The sequence below is a fragment of the Hyperolius riggenbachi genome, chromosome 2 (assembly GCF_040937935.1).
Source record: "Hyperolius riggenbachi isolate aHypRig1 chromosome 2, aHypRig1.pri, whole genome shotgun sequence".
NCBI classification, from domain to species: Eukaryota; Metazoa; Chordata; class Amphibia; order Anura; family Hyperoliidae; genus Hyperolius; species Hyperolius riggenbachi.
In genome coordinates this window covers 307954549-307970501 of record NC_090647.1, presented here as the reverse complement: position 1 = coordinate 307970501, position 15953 = coordinate 307954549, and the positions used below count along the sequence as shown (strand labels likewise).

The 15953-nt window shown below is 42.6% G+C and overlaps 1 protein-coding gene across 1 annotated transcript; it reads left to right on the top strand.

Moving 5' to 3' along the window:
- The first annotated feature begins 13312 nt into the window (after positions 1-13312).
- LOC137545009 (piggyBac transposable element-derived protein 4-like) lies at positions 13313-15022 on the top strand. Its single transcript, XM_068266120.1, has one exon. It carries the CDS (start codon positions 13313-13315, stop codon positions 15020-15022), a length of 1710 nt encoding a protein of 569 aa, XP_068122221.1.
- The last annotated feature ends 931 nt before the right edge of the window (positions 15023-15953 follow it).

Genomic DNA, 15953 nt, shown 5'->3' with positions numbered 1-15953 from the left:
ACAAATATCATCCACAAAAAGCTTAATTTGTGGCAAAAAAAACAACAACAAAAAAACAAAAAAACTAGATATAGATAATTTAGGTAGAATAAGCTGTGATAAAGGTATTGCCGAATGAATGAGAGGAGCACTGAAATGAAAAAAATGTTGTTGGTGGAAAGGGTAAAACAGCCCATGGAGGTAAGAGTTTTTTTATTTTTTTTATTTTAAGGTGTGGTGGGTGGGCAGTGGATAAACTCCTTAGTGATGGGAACAGTAATGGGTAGTTCTCTAAATGGTTCGAGCATGTGGGGAGGGGAGGGGGCTATAGCTGCTTGTACTGCTCCTGTCCTCCACTGGGGTGTAGCTTCCAAATGGTGGTCTCTGGTGGTACGAGTGCTTGGAACCCTAGGGTTGTACAGGGGACATGGTCTGCATATGGAGGAAACAAGTTTTTGCCATTTATTTAGAAAAGGGTCCTTCACAGTTAGAGTGATTAAAATTTGGAATATCTTGCCTCAGGAAGTAGTTATGGCAAAGTCTATACCTGCATTTAAAGAGGGCTTTGATGCTTTTCTCGCATTGAAGGACCTCCAGAGCTATAATTACTAGGTAGTTCCTAGTAAAGTTGATCCAGAGATTTATCTGACTGCCATCTGAAATCTGGAAGGAATTTTTGTCTTTTAAGGCTGTTTGGCCCAGGCTTTGTAAGGTTTTTCACTTCATGGGTTCAGGACAGTGATTTTTTTTTCTTTTTTGTTTTCTTTCTGGTTGAACTTGATGGAAGGATGCCTTTTTTCAACCAAACTAACTATTTTACCATGTTGCATACATACATTTAGCCATGTGAAATTCTACCACCCAGCTCAGTGCTTCCGTACAAATATTAAAATAACAACCAATTATGGAATAAGGGTCTGTTTGGGGAGTAGACCAATAAGCCACTAAAACATCTGCTAAACTAACACCAGCTGAGGCTCAGATTACAAAAGAAATGTCTTAAAATTTGGCTTACATTTTTTTTTAGTATGCTGCTGATATTGTGTTCAAATAAAAGTTGTTTTTTATTTTTTATATAAAACATCCATTCATAGAGCGAAGTACGCACAGTCATCAAATATTGTCACTTTTGGGAGTCATAAAAATGAACGTTAGCAATTCTATAACGGGGAACAAATTAAAGCACTCCACAAAAATAAGTACTTAAAGAGAGACTCCGACCAAGAATTGAACTTTATCCCAGTCAGTAGCTGATACCTCCTTTTACATGAGAAATCTATTCCTTTTCACAAACAGACCATCAGGGGGGCGCTGTATGACTGATATTGTGGTGAAACCCCTCACACAAGAAACTCTGAGGACCGTGGTACTCCTGGCAGTTTCCTGTCTGTGAACCTTGTTGCATTGTGGGAAATAGCTGTTTACAGCTGTTTCCAACTGCCAAAAAAGCATGCAGAAGCTACATCACCTGCCAACAGTAAAAATATCACCATGTAATAAATGTCAGAATGTAAATCAGGGATTTAAAAGATTTTACAATGGGCAAACACTGACTAAATAATTTATACATAATTATTGTAAAAATTAAGCATTTTTTATTACATTATTTTCACTGGAGTTCCTCTTTAAAGGACCTTTGTCACAAAAATCTTAACATTTTAAATACATGTGAAGATATACAAATACCGTATATACTCGCATATAAGCTGACCCGCATATAAGCCGACCCCCAACTTTTCCCTGAAAAAAACAGGGAAAAATGATTGACCCCCATATAAGCCGGGGGTAGGAAATGCTGGCCGCCTTATTCCCAGTATAGCTAGTATAGTGCCCAGTATAGCTAGTATAGTGCTCAGTATAGCTAGTATAGTGCTCAGTATAGCCAGTATAGTGCCCAGTATCGCTAGTATAGTGCCCAGTATCGCTAGTATAGTGCTCAGTATTGCTAGTATAGTGCTCAGAATAGGTAGTAAAGTGCCCAGTATAGCTAGTAAAGTGGCCCAGTTTAGCTAGTATAGTGCCCCAGTTTAGCTAGTATAGTGCTCAGTATAGCCAGTATAGTGCCCAGTATCGCTAGTATAGTGCCCAGTATTGCTAGTGTAGTGCTCAGTATAGCTAGTATAATGCTCAGTATAGCTAGTATAGTGCCCCAGTTTAGCTAGTATAGTGCTCAGTATAGCTAGTATAGTGCTCAGTATAGCTAGTATAGTGCTCAGTATAGCTAGTATAGTGCTCAGTATTGCTAGTATAGTGTTCAGTATAGCTAGTAAAGTGCCCCAGTTTAGCTAGTATAGTGTCCCAGTTTAGCTAGTATAGTGCTCAGTATAGCTAGTAAAGTGCCCCAGTTTAGCTAGTATAGTGCCCCAGTTTAGCTAGTATAGTGCTCAGTATAGCTAGTATAATGCTCAGTATAGCTAGTATAGTGCCCCAGTTTAGCTAGTATAGTGCTCAGTATAGCTAGTATAGTGCTCAGTATAGCTAGTATAGTGCTCAGTATAGCTAGTATAGTGCTCAGTATAGCTAGTATAGTGTTCAGTATTGCTAGTATAGTGCTCAGTATAGCTAGTAAAGTGCCCCAGTTTAGCTAGTATAGTGCCCCAGTTTAGCTAGTATAGTGCTCAGTATAGCTAGTAAAGTGCCCCAGTTTAGCTAGTATAGTGCCCCAGTTTAGCTAGTATAGTGCTCAGTATAGCTAGTATAGTGCTCAGTATAGCTAGTATAGTGCTCAGTATAGCTAGTAAAGTGCCCTAGTTTAGCTAGCATAGTACTCAGTATAGCCAGTATAGTGCTCAGTATAGCGATCCCCCCTCCCCCCCGCCCCCTCCGCGGCCGCCGCTGCTATTACCTGTTCAGCCGGCGGCCGCTTCCTTTACTCCGGGTGCCCCTCTCGCTCTGCTCTCCATGTCTCCATCACGCGTAGTGTATCCCAGCAGCGCGCCCGGCGCTGCTGCTGTGACGAGGCAGGAGAGAGCGGTTCCCCTGGTAACGGCGTCTTCGCTGTTACCAGGGGAACTGCTCTCTCCTGCCTCGTCACAGCAGCAGCGCCGGGCGCGCTGCTGTGATACACGAATACGCGTGATGGAGACATGGAGAGCAGAGCGAGAGGGGCACCCGGAGTAGAGGAAGCGGCCGCCGGCTGAACAGGTAATAGCAGAGGGAGGGAGGGAGCGGGCGGGCGGGGGGCGCTGTGGATCACCACCACCCAAGACCACCCAAGACTCGCATACAAGCCGACCCCCCAACTTTTGGCCCCCTTTTTGGGGGTCAAAAAGTCGGCTTGTATGCGAGTATATACGGTAAGAAGTAAGTTTCTTCCAGAGTAAAATGAGAAATAAATTACTTTTCTCCTATGTTGCTGTCACTTACAGTAAGTAATAGAAGTCTGACATTACTGACAGATTTTGGACTAGCCCATCTTCTCATGGGGAGGTTTTCAGGGTTTTCTTTATTTTTAAAAGCACTTAGTGAATGCCAGTTGCTCCATCTAACTGCCAAAAAAGTGTGTAGTGAGCAGGGAGGCTGGCCAGCATCTTTATGTAAATCTTTTTCAGGGAGTGTCTTTATAAAGAATAAAGGCCATGCTGAGAATCCCCTAGTAGGGGATGGACTAGCCCAAAATCGTCGGTAATGTCAAATTTCTAACACTTACTGTAATTGACAGCAACATAGGAGAGAAGTAATTTATGGCTCATTTTACTCTGGAAGAAATGAACTTCTAATTTGTATGTGTTTTAAATTTTAAGATTTTCATGACAGTTCCTCTTTAAGGATTTTCATCTTTACCACGTTCCCTTAGAAGTCATATAGAACAGCCCCTCTCCACCATTGCACACATTTTCCCCATTTTTTTAAAAAACAAAACCAAATTCCTCATACATTTTGTGGTATTCCATCCCGATGCCACTTTAATGCATTTTAATGTTGTAGTTCCTGTCTGGGGACCAGAAAAAAAACCCCAGAAGGTTTCCCTGTTTACTTGAATGGTGTTCAGAATCAGAATTTTGGGATCTATTTGCCCTGCCAATGAACTGAACTGAAGAAAACTTCTCAGCAGATCTTTTATTCTATACCTGCTTTGCAGTGTACATACAGATTGTGCTATGGAGTGTCCTAGGAGTGGCCTTTGTTGGTAAAAGGGTTGTGTAGATATGCTGCTGGACAAACTGTCATAATAACTGTGCTTAATTTTAACCCTAATCCAAAAAGTTCATCATGCTCTGCATCCTTCTAAAAACATGGCAGCATAGCGTATAAGCTTCTTTTTAGACAGGATTGAAGGGACTATAACATTGGCATAACTACAATTCATGGGGCCTCACAATGTTCACACGTCTTCCCTTGCCTACCCTTGGCGCCCTTCATGGTCTTGGGGCATAAAACAAGTGTGGCCATCATGATCTTCACACCCATAACAAGTGAAGCCAAAAGATACACCTGATCTGGATGATAAAACCCTGTATTGGAGGAAGGACCCACCTGCAATCGCAGAGGCTGCTCCCTTCTTGTTATGTCCCTGGACTATCATTCAGGCCACTCTCTGCAATGGTGATTGATTCATTGGTGTTCACAGTGGCTTGATCTATGTTCCAAGAACTACATATTCAAGTTTGTTCTGTAAATTCCAAATCTATGAAATTCAGACTGAATGTATGTTAATACAAATGCTGTGCTCAACTCTACCATAGTCCATAATCAGTTGTTTGAGGTTCCACCATCTCAGCCTGACCTACTTCATAGATGGGTTGCATGTAGGTGACACAGCCACCCAGAGGATGCTAACAATGCAAAAGCCTCAGCCACTGATCAAGACAAAAAGCCAATCAAGACTCCTCTTTATACCTTCCACGGGATTGTTACTAGTTTAATTAGGTTAAATTAATGACAGGTATTCTTTAAAAAATAACCTTACTTGTATGTGCTACATACATTTCATATTTCTAAGAGCACTAATTGCTGAATAATTACTAGGACATTTTATTTTAGGTGCACTTGTTTTGTCATCAGTTATTTTAGATGTCATTTGGCAGTTAATTTGCATTTTTTTTCCTCTTAAATGGGCTAATTAAGGTTAACATACAGTACAGTATATTTATATAATTTTACTTCTGAAAGAAAGTCCAGTTCAGGTTCCCATTGCAATGCATTAATTGACAATGTGCATTGTTTTGTGCACTGTCTGACTGTACTTTTTGCAGAAAACTTATTTAACCACTTCAGCCCACAGGTGTTTTCACCTTCAGGCCGAAGGCAATTGTCAGCGCTCCTCCCATTCATTCGCCAATAACTTTATTACTACTCATCACATGTAAATGATCTATACCTTGTTTTTTGCCACCAATTAGGCTTTCTTTGGGTGGTACATTTTGATCAGAATTATTTTATTCTAAATGCATTTCCACAGGAATAATAAGAAAAAAATTGAAAAAATGCATTATTTCTCAAAATCAAATTTTTTGAAATAAAACTTTCTACTGTGGATAAAATCCACACATTTGATTTGCCCATTTGTCACAGTTATTGCAACACTTAAAATATTTTCCTAGTACAATGTATGGCGCAAATATTTTATTTTGAAATAAAGAAGCATTTTTTCAGTTTTGCGTCGATCTCTAATTACAAGCCCATATGGGCTCAAGGTAATAAGGTGTATAGTAATATACCTTCACAACATACATATGTAAAAACTTTAGTCCTTAAGGTAACTATTTATGTATTTTTTTTAAACTGTAATTTTTTTTTATTTTTTTTAAACGTGTGTTTTTTTTTTTTTTAGTTAATGGCAGGGTGGGGAGTCAATCAGTTTGTATTTAGTGTGCACTGTGTTTTTTTTTCCATTTGTACTTTCATTTTACTTTTTGGCCAGGGAAAGACCCCACACTGCCGGGGAGAGAGGCTGGAGTCCCGCTGTGCAGCACGATTGCATGCGGGATCCGGATCGGAGGCGTTTGATTCATTTGCAGGGAATCATTTGCCTCCGGGGAACACTGGTTCCTCTTCAGCAATCAATCCCCTGTAATAGGATCAGGGAATGAGCAGCCTGCATGCAGATATGCGTGCACAAGGGCAGCAACACTGCTGAACGGATGTATTTGTCCAGATTGCCTTTGAGTGGCAATTTTGGGACAAATATATCCGTCCAGATTGGCTTAAGTGGTTAATGTACCTGGCTAGCCTGTAGCTTTTCTTCCTGCTCAAACAATAGTGTTGTTTTACCTGAAAGAAACCTGTCTACACTTCTGTACCTAACCCATCCATTACCCATACATGAAATAGTAAGGAACTGGGAGTGGGCAGTTGACATTCTCTCCCAATCGACTTCACCTACCTCATCCCTCTGCTTAAAAAGACTTCCTCTTTGTGGCTACCACCGAAAATCAGCAGTGTCTCACGATGATAGGAATTTGCTGACCTGCAGTGCTGTTCACAAAGTGTTAATCTAGATAGTGAGATCTTTTCACAAGCTGGTAACATCCACACTTCTGCCAGATTCTTGCTTTCTAGAGTGACCACTGGATCAATTGGCCAGTTTCCCTTTCAGGGAATGTATCTTTACTTACAATAACAATTCTGGAAGGGTGAAATAGAGTTTTAACAATAACAGTCAAATCTCTCGAATATCATATAAAACATTTATTAATAATTACACAGAGGCAAAGAAAAAAAGCAAAAGTTGTTCTGATCCTGACAACATTAAATTAAGCTTTTTCATCCTAAGAAAACTTACATACTTAGATTTTCTTTTTGCCAAACTAGCAAAAACAGCAGGGATTTTAAAATCCTGGCATGTAAAAAATGCATGCCTTGTGAATAAATGTAAAATGCACAGAGTCATATTAAGGTGAGGAGGATAGATAGTATTCGAAGAGGGAGATAGATCTGAACCCATCAATGTGGTTTTCATCTTCATTTAAAAAGCATCTTATTAGGTATGCTTAAAGCAAGTAAAGTAAAAGAGCGATATGAGAGTAGATAGATGAAATTTAAAACATTGGACTTCTGGGATGTACAAGGAATCTGCTAGCAGCATTTCACAGATCAATGTTGTGAAGAAAGTTGAAAGCCAGCCCAGTTGTATGTAACTTGTCTGAAGAAGGCCATTGGAGGTCATAGGAAAGATCGACTTGGCATGCAAGCGATCGACTCCCTAGATGGCTGCTTCTTCTTCTGTTTTCAAGGTATGAAAAGACTCATACACATGTCAATAACCCCAGAAAGAAACCTTAGAGAGCAGCTAATGTGCTGCAGTTCACTGCAACTACTTCCAAGGAAGTAAATAATGCAACTGCTTATAGGATAGAATTCAACAACACAGCTCTTTGGTTTATGAAGGTTGCATGAACCATTGGTGTGCAGTTACTCAGTATTAATAATGCATGCCTATCGGTTGCTTTCGCAGACTCACAATAGATATAATCAATGTAGTACACATAGCTGATCATGCTTGTGAAATCTTTCCAACATCTATTATTGCCACTTGAATGTTCCCCCACTCAGATAGCATTGGGGCAGGTAAACTGCTCTAGTGTTGTTAGGTCCAGAACACCATTTGAAACAGGGAAAATTATGGTGGTCTGTTCTGTAATCTGGGGACCAACAGCAGTAGCCAAAAGCAAGCAACAAAATGGCATGAGAAGAGCAATACATTTCTGAAGAACATTTTGTTATTTTCAGAATGGAGGAACATGGGTATGGTGGTCGGGTTGTTACCATTTTTTGCTTCTTAGAGTGCAACACAAGAAATATGCAAATTCTTGATTTTACAGAGTTGGTTTTGTACTTTAACCACCCTGGCGTTCTGATTAAATCGCCAGGGTGGCTGCGGGAGGGTTTTTTTTAAATAAAAAAAAAACTATTTCATGCAGCCAACTGAAAGTTGGCTGCATGAAAGCCCACTAGAGGGCGCTCCGGAGGCGATCTTCCGATCGCCTCCGGCGCCCAGAATAAACAAGGAAGGCCGCAATGAGCGGCCTTCCTTGTTTTGCTTATATCGTCGCCATAGCGACGAGCGGAGTGACGTCATCGACGTCAGCCGACGTCCTGACGTCAGCCGCCTCCGATCCAGCCCTTAGCGCTGGCCGGAACTTTTTGTTCCGGCTACGCTGGGCTCAGGCGGCTGGGGGGACCCTCTTTCGCCGCTGCTCGCGGCGGATCGCCGCAGAGCGGCGGCGATCAGGCAGCACACGCGGCTGGCAAAGTGCCGGCTGCGTGTGCTGCTTTTTATTTGATGTAAATCGGCCCAGCAGGGCCTGAGCGGCAGCCTCCGGCGGTGTTGGACGAGCTGAGCTCGTCCAGACCGCTCAGGTGGTTAAAGCTGCACACAGTTATGGAATCACTTGAGGTCATTTTTGGAACAATTCTGGTGGGAATTTGAAAAACTTGATGGACTTTGCATCAAATGCACCCTTATGGAGGGGAGAAAAAAATTGCATTTACTGATTGTCACAGGGGTTTCATAGAGGTTCTTCAGGGAAAGCTGTTTGCAACATATGAGTTATAGAGCAGATACAAGGGAGGTGGTGGTGGTGGTGTGTGTGTGTGTGTGGGGGGGGGGGGGGGGTTGCAGCCAACAATGGGCCTCTGTACAGAACAAGTAAACTCATGGGTGGAGACTAAAAAATAAAAAATTTCATAATGTAAACATACATGAGTACAGGGCTACATATTTGGGATGGGAAGAAAGCATGGGAGGGGGAGTAAAGAGGACACATGGGTCCCAGCGGTCAAAGCTGGCAATTGCATGGGCTTCACCACCCCTGCTTGCGCTTCAAACCTTTATTAAAAGACCATATGAATTATATTGAGAGATATCCTTTTAATGTAGACTTTTTCAGTGTTTACTGTATTTGATGCATGTATGACCATACTTCAAGGGAATCTGAAGTGAAAATTAACTTATAATATAAGGATTTGTATGTGTTGTACAGCTAAGAAATAGAACCCTAGTAGCACAGATATGAGTCTCATTTTGTTTTCAGTACAGAAAGAGTTAAGAAACTTCAGTTGCTATCTATGCAAAAGATCTTCTCTTAGCTCTGTGACCAAGCTTGGTCGGCTGCTGTTGTCTGAAGCACTTATCTCAACCTGTCTCTTATTGTTTCTTGTTTGTTTAAGGTTTAACTGCAGAAAGTTCAAAGGGTTATTAGCTCTGCTCTGTTTAATAGTTTAAAATGCAAAGTGTAGTTTGTAAACTGAAAATATTAGAGAATGATGCAATGTTATAAAAACAAGCTACTGTATATAACAGAACATGAAAATATGACACTGTTTCTTTGCTACTAATGTTGTATGAATTATCTGTACTACACATACAATTCATTATATAAGGTTTTTTTCAGTGTTACTTTAAATTTACTATATCTTCTTTCTAGTAATAGATTTTTCCTGGGGGGGAATGAATACCTCAAACATCTCTTACTATTAAAGGGGGCCTCCAGATTCAACCATAACTCCTAATGTTATTATTCCCACCACTACCTGGGCAGTAAAGGCATGAATGATTTCCTTGTCCTTAACATTAGTCAAAAGGTCCTTTATAAAGAAGGGCCCAGGAGAAACTCCACTCTCATTGGCCGCACCCTCCTGCTCAGTACCAGCCTGAATGGATGACAATGGATTGATAAGCTTTGGAAGAAGGGAACTTTTATCCTTTTTTACATCTTACACCCAGGAAGTCCCTGTCTGTGTGTCATATAATATTTAACAAATATATTTTCATTACACCTTTATGTGGACTTCTCCTCCAAGAACATCTTTGGAGACCACATTTTTTTCTACTGGCTTTGGAACACAAAATAAACAAAAATTCAGCAGAGATGCACCTGCCAGCACTACAGATGTGATCACCTATAATACATTTCAGAACATAAATCAGGGACGGTCGTGGGAAGATTTTACAATGGACAAATGCTGACTAAATAATTTATAAAATTATATTGTATACTGTATATAAAAGTATTCATAATGTTATTTTCAGTACAATTTCTCTAAAAAATTAGGGTATCATACATACTATGTTTCATTATAATCAATGCCAACTGTTCTGCTAATCCTGTGCTTCTAACACTTTAAGCCAATGACCCAGAAAGAGCATGCGGATAAGGTTGTATGCGAATTTTCATGCGAATTCGCATATGATTTGGCATGGATGACTATGTATACGAATTTAACCATGGCAGTGCCTGTGTGCTTTTCCATTGTTTCTATGTGAAATCGTATGCGAATTCGCATGAAAGTTTGCATACCAAAACCGCATGCAAATTTCCTATTAAATAGGAATGCGAATTCTGATGGCTCTGCCGTGCAGATTTTTTCTGCAAAGAAAAATGCTCAGAAATCCTGACAAGTGGAAACAGTCCCATCCACTTGTATTGTCTATGTGAATCAGTATGCAGGAAACGCATGCAGATTCGCTCTAGTGGAAATGGGCCCTAAAGGACCACTATTGCGAAAAAAGTAGGCAGCTAAAAAATCTGATAGGACCAACAGGTTTTGGGTCAGTTCATCTCCTCATGGGAGATTCTTAGGGTTTTCTTTGTTTTCACCAGAATTTTCTGAACAGCAGTTTATCTGCCAATATAGTAAGATACCAGTCGGCCGCCCTAATCACTTGCACACTATTTTGTCAGTTAGACTTTGCAACTGCTGTTCAGGAAATGCTGTTGAAAACAAAGAGTCAGGTGACATGTTTTGTGATTGCCGTAAATTGCAAAACGTCTGCGATCGGTAGCAATTGCGGCAGTAAGATCACTGCCATAGGGTTAATATTGCCCTAGCGCTTTAAGAAGCACTAGTGCTTAAAGCCAGTGGTTACCAATCTAAAAATAAAAAAGTCAGATACTCACCTAAGGAGAGGGAAGGCTCGGTCCTAATGAACATTCCCTCTCCTCTCCCGGTGCCCTCGGTGCTGCGCTGGCTCCCCCGTTCACGTCCGCCGCCGCAGGGACTTCGGAGGTCTACGGAAGCACTCGGGCTTCCGAAGACGGGCCGCTCCATGCTACGCACGTGCGAGTGCGTCATAGAGGGTGCTCGCGCATGCGTAGCCCGAATGCTCCCGAAGGCTTCTGAAAGCTCCCTTCAGCTGCGGAAGTGGCAGTATTTGACCGAACTGGTCGAATACTGCCACGGGGGATCCTGCGCGGGACCGGGCACCGGGAGAGGAGAGGGAAGGCTCATTAGGACCGAGCCTTCCCTCTCCTTAGGTGAGTATCTGACTTTTTATTTTTAAAGAGGTAAACATTCACTTTAAGAGATTATCGGGAATCACCCGCTAATCACTCTAGTGCGAATGGGCCCCAAGTCTCCTCTCAGTCTGGGGCATGCTGTGTGACATAGGGCCTGATTCAAAAAGCGGTGCTAACAGTTAGCAATTCAGGGTTTTGGAGTTTTCTCAAGTATGAGTCCATTTTTTTTGTCTCTCTGTAAGGATTAGTATAAGGTTGGCTTGAGAGATAAGATTCCAAATTGGGAACTCTGTTTCAAATGTTTTGGAATGGAAACAAATGTGGCCTGCAGTAGAGGAGGCGACCTTACCATGATCAACGCCTCTGGCCACAGCACTCCACATCACATTCCATCTTTACAAGACTACCTCCTTCTGCTGTGCAGGAGGAAGTATTAGAATGATGGAGCATAGTGTAGAGTGCTGCGACCAGAGGCAGATTTCTTACATCTAACACTAGGTATGTGTTATAGTCGGGAGCGTCTTATATTCTGAAAAATACAATGGTTTAGGCCTCTTTCACAGTGCGACGTTAAAGTCGCACGTTATAAAATACTTTAACGCAGACTAACGCACAGCAGTGCAAAGTCTGTGTGACATTCACAGTGCACACATTGCGTTAGTGTGTAACGTGTAGCGTTATTAAAGAGTGCTGCAAGCTGTGCGTTTAGCAATGTATCTGCTGCGTTACTTGTGTTGCACATGCTCTGTAATGTTTTTTTTTTCCTTTTTTAAAACATTCAGCATGTGCCGTTTTTGTTCCAAGTAAATATATTTTATAACGTGCGACTTTAACCTCGCACTGTGAAAGTGTATATACATTGCGTTAGGGCCACGTTGTGCAACCTTAACATTACATCAAACGCAATGTCCTACTGTGTAAGTAGCCTAAAAGTTGTAGTGAATGATGTCTTACTATCATTTGTTTTTACATATGCAAAAAATAAATGATCTAGAATAGACTTTTGACGGGCACTATAGAGGGGAAAAAGTTTATGATCAGATCATTTAACCCCCCTGGCGGCGGTAAGCCCGACCTGTGTTCGGGCTCCGCTTTGTGTGCTGAAAGCGGTGAGCCCGAACACAGGTCGGGCTGGCTAAATACATGCTGCGCAGTGTCTCTCTGGGTCCCGCGCGCTGATCGCGCTGCACAGCGGGACCCAGGCTTCTCCCTCCCGGCCGCCGGAGTCCCCATTACCTGGCTGATCTTCCGGGGACCCGGCGGCCTATCAGTGGCATGGAGCTGCGTACATGCGTGACGTTGTGCGGCAGCGTGGGATCATGGGGGAAGGAGGGAGGGAGTCAGGGAAAAAAAAAAAACAATAAATGACTGTGATTGGACACAGGGGGTAGGGAGGGAGAAGAAACACAGTCAAATATAATAAACAATGTGATTGGCCACAGGGGGAGGGAGAGGAAAAAAAATAAAAATGACACAAATGATCTGATTGGCCACATGGGTAGGGAGGCAGAAATGAAAACAAAAAAAAATGACAAGTGATCTGATTGGCCACAAGTAGCATTGAATTGAATACAAGTTAGTTTGTATTCAATTCAATGTTGCCATTTGCTCTCTGGAGACCGTGGCCAGGGGCGTAGCAATAGGGGGTGCAGAGGTAGCGACCGCATCGGGGCCCTTGGGCCAGAGGGGCCCCGAGTGGCCCTCCCTCAACTGCAGTATTTGCTCTCTATTGGTCCTGTGCTCATATTAATCACTTCTACACATACTTTGAACAGTAGTAATCATTAACAAACTGCTCCCCATCCCCTTCTTGCACCTCTGACACTGTAGTTGCCATTGGCAGGTTTTGGTGCGCCGTATCAATTGGTATGTATAGAGTGCTTGGGGGGGCCCCATTGTAAAATTTGCATCGGGGCCCACAGCTCCTTAGCTATGCCACTGACCGTGGCTGCTGGCTGTTTGATCTGTGAGTTGCTGATTGATTGATTACTGATTATTGGATACCCGTTACTGATTTTTGCCTGGATTTTTGACTATTCTCTTTGCCTTCTCCCTGCACTGATTTTGCCTGGACTTTGATTGATTTACTGTGTACCGATTTTTGCCTGGATTTTGACAACTCTCTGCCTGCCGTTTTCTGCCTGTAGTTTGCTATGGCGTCCACTTCAAGAAGGCAGCTCGCTGCGGAATCGCTGGTGGAGTTGGAGGACAGCGATTTGCAGTCACTGGCGGACTCAAGCGACAGTGACGCACCTGAGGACCTCTCATCCAACCCAGGTAGCAACAGCGAGAGTGATTCCATCACCACGGATGTTAGCGATGTCCGGGTCTGGTGCCCCGTTGACCTTTCTCAGGCACCGCCACCGCCCCCCCGTTTTCCTTTTACTGGGGAGCCTGGCCTGAAGAAAGTGTGTGAGCACAACCCCCTGGCCTACCTGCAGCTCTTCTTTGATGAGGCCGTTATTGAGAAGATTGTGGAGGAGACTAATCGTTATGCCACCCAACAACTGGCTGCTCCACGACGCCCCTTCTCAAGAAGCAGGACCTGGGAGCCGGTCACCAAAGAAGATATTTGGCTATTTTGGGGACTTATCATTCTGCAGGGGGTGGTGGGGAAGCCCCTGCAGAAGTGGTATTGGACCACCAACAAAATGATAGCGACCCCGTTCTTTGGTACGGTGATGAGCGAGTACCGGTTTTCGCTCATCATGAAATTTCTCCATTTCGCCAATAACGACACCTTTGAGGAGTCCACTCACCCTGCTCCCAAACTGAAAAAAATCTGGGAAGTGTACGAGATGGTGGTGGAGAACTTCAGGACCACGTATGTTCCAGAGCGGGATATATCCGTGGATGAGAGCCTGATGGCTTACAAGGGGAGGCTGAGCTGGCTGCAATTTATAGCTTCTAAGCGGGCCCGCTTTGGAATCAAATCTTATATGTTGTGTGAGTCTTCAACCGGGTACATCTGGAATACAGTTTTGTACACCGGAAAGGGAACAAAGTTCAATCCCCGGTTCAGCGACTACGGAGTGGCGACAAGTTCCGTTTTATCACTTGCTGAGCCGTTACTGGACAAGGGATATTGTGTCACCACGGACAATTTTTATTCTTCCCCGGAACTCTTTAAGATCCTCATAAAGCGTCGCACTGATGCCTACGGCACAGTTAGGCCGAACAGGCGGGAGATGCCTACATCTTTTGGGAAGCAGAAATTGAAACCAGGGGACATAGCTGCTTGGCAGAAAGGAAAGATGCTGGCTCTCCGCTGGCGGGATAAAAAAGACGTTTGTCTCCTTTCCACAGTCCACGACACCTCCACTGTTCCCACCAAAACGAGAGCAGGAAAGGAAATACAGAAGCCGCAGGTTGTGGTGGACTACAACCTAACAATGGGTGGAGTGGACAGAGCGGACCAAGCAGTGACATTTTATCCCGCAGTCCGCAAGCAGCAGAAGAAATACTATAAAAAGATATTCCGACATCTTCTGGAGCAGTCTCTGTGGAATTCTTATATACTCTACAAGCAGCGCAGTGAAAGGCCAATTACTCACGCGGACTACATATGGAGGATGTGCGAGTGTATCTGTTTGCGGTACCAGACTGCCACAGATGCCAGAACTGGGCGACGTGCCTCCTATGTCGTTAACCCGGAGCGACTCACTGGCCGGCACTTCCCGGAGCACATACCTCCCACCGCCAAAAAAAACACACCAACCAGGACATGTGTGGTGTGCTGCTCGAAGACCGATGAGAGGGGCAAAAAAGTCAGGAAGGAGTCGCGCATCTACTGCCCTGACTGCAATGTTGGACTCTGTGCTGCTCCCTGCTTTAAAACTTATCATACACGGGAGGTGTACTAAGTATACATGTACATAATGTGTATAATTATCTTCTTGCTGCCTTATTTGTACAGTTTTCCTATTTTTTCAGTTTATTGATAAATTTTATTATTTCAGCAAATTTGTGTTCCAGTCTTTTATTTATATGCAGAATGTCTACCAGGCCTCTATTCTGATATATTTTGGTGAGTTAAGACTTAAGAATTGGAGGTCTAAAATTCTTGAAAAAAAAATGTACCGCTTTTGACTCCTAATTCCAGACAGAAATGAACCGCCAGGGAGGTTAAGCAACTGCTGCCCAACAACTAACATTCCTAAACAAAACAAAAAATCAAAAGCCTTCTTAAAACGTTTGAGGAAGAATTCTTTAAAAATAGCAGGAGACTTTAACTGGGTCATAATAAAGCCAGAATTAGATAGTTCCTCAGGCCTGTTCTCACTCAGTCTATATTTTATTAAAGGCATTATGGAAGAAATGCTTCTGGTTGATTGCTGGAGAATGTTATATTTTGGATCTAAATATTATTCTTTGTACTCCTTAGTAGATAAGACATGCACACGGGTAGATATGTACTTGATTAAACATAGTTTTTTATTATCTTATAACACCAAAAAGTGAACTACACCTATTTCAAGCCATGTTCTAGTACTGCTTAACATCCCAGTTCCTATACAAGGTTAGACAAAGCATGTAGAAAATAAGCAAATTTTTTTTTGCAAGATAAACAATCATTTTAATTACTAATGACACATAAACTCATAGGGCTTGATTCACAAAGCAGTGCTAACCTAGTTAGCACTCCTAAAGACTTTTTGGCATGATAAACCTTGCACTAAGTAGGTTAGCACCGCTTTGAGGGAAAAACGTTGCGCGCAAAGTTTTGCGTGCGCAACGTGTGGTGCGCACAAAATGTTGCATAGGGTTTGCGCACGAGTTTATTTTATCATGCCT